General features: G+C 47.4%; 1 protein-coding gene across 1 annotated transcript; it reads left to right on the forward strand.

Moving 5' to 3' along the window:
* The first annotated feature begins 1,045 nt into the window (after positions 1 to 1,045).
* S100A11 (S100 calcium binding protein A11) lies at positions 1,046 to 5,503 on the forward strand. The gene is made up of 3 exons (XM_046680153.1): positions 1,046 to 1,194; positions 4,108 to 4,260; positions 5,179 to 5,503. The coding sequence occupies exons 2-3, from the start codon at positions 4,114 to 4,116 to the stop codon at positions 5,332 to 5,334; spliced, it is 303 nt and encodes a 100-aa protein (XP_046536109.1). The 5' UTR covers positions 1,046 to 1,194; positions 4,108 to 4,113; the 3' UTR covers positions 5,335 to 5,503.
* The last annotated feature ends 505 nt before the right edge of the window (positions 5,504 to 6,008 follow it).

The following is a 6,008-nucleotide window of genomic DNA, read 5'->3' on the forward strand; positions in this document are numbered from 1 at the left end:
AGAGCGGAGCCCAGGCCAGGATACAATTTATACAACGCCAAGCAGCCCGTTATCTTTCATTCAGATCTCCTCCACAGTTTTTGAAGCCCTCTCAGAGCCATCATTTTATTGGACAGTCATAACAGTCTTAAGAAGTAGGAGAGGCAACATCACCTACTTTTACAGATAAGGAAATGGAGGCTGAGAGGAGTGAGGGGTTTTGCCAAAAGTATTGCAATGGAATAACATATCCAGGACCAGAATCCAGAGCTTCTGATTCTTTTTTTCTTTTTTAAGATTTTATTTTTCCTTTTTCTCCCCAAAGCCCCCCGATACATAGTTGTATGTTCTTCGTTGTGGGTCCTTCTAGTTGTGGCTTGTGGGATGCTGCCTCAGCGTGGTTTGATGAGCAGTGCCATGTCCCCACCCAGGATTGGAAGCGGGAAACCCCAGGCGCTGAAGCGGAGCGCGCGAACTTAACCACTGAGGCCTGGGGCCGGCCCTCAGAGCTTCCGATTCTTAATACAACTCTCAACTCGGTGGCCAGCTGCACAGAGATAAATGCCCTACTCGCAAGGGTCAATTTTTAATTGCATCAGTTTGGGGTTTGGGTCTGCGGTTTTGTTTTTTTAACTGTTGCCGTTTTAGAGTGAAGTTTGAGACAACGGTGCTCCACTTGGGACAAATCACCGCTGTCTAACTATCCTCAGCGTGAAGGAATAGACAGCCCTGGCTTCTCGGGAACTTCTACTCTGCCGTTATGGCCCACAGCCCATGGTGCACGTTTTTAAAAGGGAACTTCCTGCCTCTCTAACTTGAGCGAGCAGAATGAGCTCGTCCATGGAACAGAGCCACCGACATCACTTCAAGAATAGCTTGCAAAACTTTTAATTAAAAAAAGTGGAAAATCTTCCAACTTCACAGGACAAGGAGAGACCTTTAAGGTTCGGAGAGGACAATGGGTTTTATGGGAGTTTTAAGGTGCAGCTGCGTGTTTGACAAAGGCGAACGGCTGGCAAGTCCGGATCTGCGCGGGAGAGGCGGGCGGGCGGGCGGGCGGAGGAGGGGGCGGCGTGAGTCAGGCGGGGGCCACACGGGGCGGGGCGGGGCGGGGACAGGCGGGGACAGGCGGGGACCCGGAGCCTGGCCTCCAGCCCAGAGCTCGCCTCGCCGCTCCCCGGTCACAGCTTCGGTGCCTCGTTCCACTCCGAAGCGGTAAGTCCGACTTTTTATTCGTCTTCCTCTTAAATGAAAAGCAAAAAGCAACAGCACACTTTCCACCAGGCTTGATCTTTGATTTATATGCGGACGTGGCAGGAAACAGCAGGAAAAAGAAATTTGTAGGAGGGAATTAGGGAAGAGAGGATGGAAGGAAGAAGCCCTAAAATTATATCTGTAATAACAGCCTGGGGGTGGCCACGGGAGGTTCTTTTGTTTTCCTTGCAAAGATAAGGTCTGGGGCTGGGGCCGAGGAAGTGCCCAGCGGAGTCCCGTCGGGTGGAGGTCGCTCCTGCTTGCTCCCTGGCTCCCCGGGAAGGGCGCACGGAGGGGTCCTGCTCTTGCCGGCAGCCCCTCGCCACTGGTGCCCTGGAAGCCTGGGAGACATGGAAAGACTGGGGGGTGGGGAGGTGGAATTCTGTGAGGCAGCACTAGTTACTTCTATAGACCACAAAGGGCACATTTCAGAACTTGGTCGTCAGAGCCCTAGGGAAAATCAGTTTCAGTAAGCTACTGGCAAAGGGCCAAGACACAGAGACTGAAACTCGAGCCGTCCCAGCCAGCGGAACCGCAGCCAAGAATGTGGGAGGAGCCCGGTTCCAGCTAAGCCCCCTCTATCCCTTTTCCTTTTCTCCCGCCATCTTTTCAGGCCCTCACTGCCTCACCTGTTTCTCTCCTCTCAGCTCCTGCCATTCCCGCTCTGAATTATCTTCCTATCTTTTCCATTAAGCCGCCTCCGAAATCTGCCTCCTCCTTGGCCTCTCTTGAGTGACGGGAGTCGGCAAACTTCCGCCCGCGGCCCAAGTGAAGTTTCTGTTCTGCCCACAAGCTGCCAATGGATTTTACACTTTTAAACTGTTGAAAGAAAATCAAAGGAAGAACAATACTTTGGGACACGTGAAAAGTGTATGAAAATCAAACTTCAGCGTTCATAAATGAAGTTTTATTGGCAAACGGCCACGCCCATTCATTTCTGAGTTGTCTGTGTGGTTGCCGTCCTGCTACAAAAGCAGAGTGATGGAGACCAGATGGACCCCAGTGGCCTAAAATATTTACCATCTGGCCCTTTACAAAACATGTTTCCAACCCCCGCTCTAGTGTGTCAGTCTGCATCCACACCTTGGCCTGGGGACAGGAGATCTGGTTCTCCTCTCCTTCAGCCACTGCTCCTCCTTGGGCAAAGCTCTCCCATCTCTGGGCCTCCCTCTTCCAGAACCATCTCCACAGTCCCCTCCAGCTCTACAAATTTTGCAATTCCACTTAAGTACTTTGATAATTGTGTTCCTTTCTTTTGCTCTGGAAAATTACCTCTGGGGAGAAATGCAGAGGTTTTAATTCTCTCCATGTGGCTGATAGCAACAGTTTTCAAGAGAAAGAAATAGTCTAAATTACAGTAAAGGAGGAAAAAAAAGTAAAGCAGAAATCCACTTTGAAACTGGAACATCAAACCAATCTGAATTCCGCAAGGAAAGGGGGCAGAGGAAACTTCGGTAGGTCTAGAAAGAGGTTACAAAGCCCTTGCTCTTTAGTCTGGAACTTTCTACCCTATCTGGCTCGCCCTCCCAGCCAACTTTCTTTCTCTCTTCTGACATTAGTAAGACAGTGAGATTTTAGTCCTGATAAGAAAAGCTGTTGTGCAAACACATCTGTTTCTAGGCCACGGCATTTTGTTTCTCCCCCAAACCCTGAACCTACCAACACTTTTCTTTCCTTAAGAAAAAATTCTCTTTGACAAAAAGAAATTCCAAAAATGTGACTGTTGGGAAAGAATTCACCTCCGGAAGAGTTCTTTAGGATCCACCTCCGGAAGAGGCTTTATAGATACTCCAAGATGCAACGGGCAGCAGGCACCTTGGCTAGCCTGGTAAAGCACCTGGAGAGACGGAAAGTTCCTGCAAGGGGTGCAGGAAGGAGACCAGCAGCTATGCAGCTAAGGGCTCAGGTCAATAACAGGGCTCAGATCAATCCTTAGCACGTAAATTATGGGGCCAGGAAAGCCTCCGTCCAGCTCTGGGCTCCAGGAAGTTCATCCCAAGAACAAATTAAAGGCTAAATGCTAAATTGCAATGTCGTTATCCAAACATAGATCGTTGCTAATGCCCGGAGATAAAGTTTCAGAGGAAGGGTGTGGCCCTGCAAATTCTCCAGAAAGACTGCAGTTGCTGCTCTTATCCACCAGGGGGCGTCCAACAATTCCTCGCTTCTGGGGCCTGCTGAACAGACCGGTAGACGCTAGCACCGCATTTCCTTGAAGAATTCTGTTGTAAGGGAAGCAGAGCCCAGCACAGGATTTGGATCTCCTTCTCCTCCTGGTGCAACCACAGTCGTGGTTCAGCTCGGTAGATGCCCTGGGAGCTGTGTGAGCAGCAACCTGAGAGCCCCATGGCAACCTTCCTGGTTTGAAGTGACCGGAAAAATTCCGCCAGCCATTCCTGGGGAATTAGTGACATTTGGAAGTAGAAAGAGCAAAAGCTAAGGACTCCAGAAAAGGGCCTCGAGGCCGAGATTCTAGGGGTGGCTCTGCCACGTCAATTCCCCTCTCGTACCTCAGTTTCCTCACATGTAAAATTAATGATCCCTAACTTTCAAATATGAAAGCTGCTTTTGAATATCCAAAAAGCCTCAGGTCTCCCACCTCATACACAATAATAACTATGCTTTTAGTTTTCTTCTAGAAAATGCATGAGTCCCAGGAATTCAGTATTGCTTTAAAAAGAACTGCCATTTCATTCATCACAGAAGCCGCTATACTCTTAGAAAATAGGACACGTTTTAATCTATAGACAATGCTTGGTGTGCACATGGATTTGTGGATGTATAGTTATATTTACCCACACATTCTAAAAACAGCAGTTTTTTCAGCCCTTGATATCTTGCCCTTGTCTGAGCCCTGAATTTTTTTTTCCAAAGGCAAAAATGTCCAGCCCTACAGAGACTGAGCGGTGCATCGAGTCTCTGATTGCTGTTTTCCAGAGATATGCTGGCAAGGACGGGAACAGCAGCAAACTCTCCAAGACCGAGTTCCTAACCTTCATGAACAGAGAACTGGCTGCCTTCACAAAGGTACTGGTCCTGGCCCCCATTCACAGACTACCCATGGTGTGAAACAAGACCCTGGCAGATGGCTAGGAATGAAGGACCAGCAGCTGACCCCTACACTCCTGCCTCTTTTTCATCAACTCCAAGACGGTGGTCCACATAGCCTAGGCTGAGCCCCTACTCCTCAGAGTAAGCTCTGAATCATTAATGAAAGGCCTTTTCTTTGAATAAGGTGTGTTTTAAAGATCAAAGTTATCAAACTACATGTCATAGAGAACAATGATTTTTTTTTTCATTTAGGGAAGGGGCATATGAAATGGTAAATGACATAATAGAAGAATTTTCTAATTTTATTCCTCTACCCCAAAGCCTCTAGGGCAGCCCTGTCCAATAGAACTTTCTGCAGTGATGGGAATAATGTTCTCTATCTGCACTATCCGATATGGTAGCCACTAGCCACGTGTGCATCTAAAGGACTGACTTTCTAAATTAATCAATTAAACAGCCATACGGAAGCAGTGGCTATAAATGTGTGTGTGTTGGGGGCTTGGATGGGGAGGGTGAGGCTGATTAGACAGGGCCTGCATCCTTTTTCCACCTTAAATCTCTCCACTTTTATATAGCTTGTATATCGGAGTTGCACATAGCACTTGAAAAAAGTATTCCACTGTTTTTACAAAATTGAATAACCCCTGATTGTCACAAAAAGAACCCTGACTAGGAGCCAGAAAACCTGGGTTCAAGGCCCAGGTCTTCCCCTTAGGCAAGTCATGTCACGTCTTTGAGTCTGTTTCTATGTCTAGAAACCAGGAATATTAATAACCCCTACCCTGAACCTCATACTCTTGTGAGAATAAAATGTGGCAACATATTTGAAAGCATCTTAGAAAGCATAATATAAAGGTACTATTAACATTATCATTGTTACTATTATCTTTGCAGAACCAGAAGGACCCTGGTGTCCTTGACCGCATGATGAAGAAACTGGACCTCAACGCTGATGGGCAGCTAGATTTCCAAGAATTTCTTAACCTTATTGGGGGCCTGGCCATAGCTTGCCATGAGTCCTTTCTCAAGTCTGCTCATTCCCAGAAGTAAATCTTAGAAGCCCTTGGGCCTGGTCTCCAAACCCACTTCCTTTCCTTCCAGCCTCCCAACCATCATCTACTCTTCACGGCCCACACATACCCTGAGCCCAGGGCACCCACTACCCCATGCTGGCCACTCCTGCTACTATTAATAAAACAATATTGTTTTTTAAAACACACACTGGAGAGTCAGTAAATCTGTGCAAAGGAGGGAGAAGAGTGGGACGAATGTAGATTAGATTGATAGAAGTAGTTACCAGAAGCTGCATAGTATACTAAAAATGCATCTTGGGTGTATACACAATCATGACCGTCACAGGCTCTGAGGACACATTCAGCAAGACAGACAAGGTCCCGCCTTCCCTGAGCTTACTGTCTAGTGGGGGGGACACAATGAATGAATAAACAAACAAACAAAGGACTATGAGAGTGTGATAGATCCTATGAATGAAAGATTATGAGGTGGCATGTTACAGACAGGGACTAGGCAAGGTCACTGTTCTGAAAAGCTGACATTTGTGCTGAGATCTGAAGGATAAGGAGCAAACATTTGGAAAGACTGAAGAGGGCATTTCAGGAGAAGGAACAGCAGGGGCAAAGGTCCTGAGGTGAGGAGTGGAAAGTTGAAGGAATAGAAAGGAAGCTAGTATTATCAAGGTCTTCATGTTTGGCTGTGGACTAGTA

The sequence above is a fragment of the Equus quagga genome, chromosome 13 (genome assembly GCF_021613505.1).
Source record: "Equus quagga isolate Etosha38 chromosome 13, UCLA_HA_Equagga_1.0, whole genome shotgun sequence".
NCBI lineage: Eukaryota > Metazoa > Chordata > Mammalia > Perissodactyla > Equidae > Equus > Equus quagga.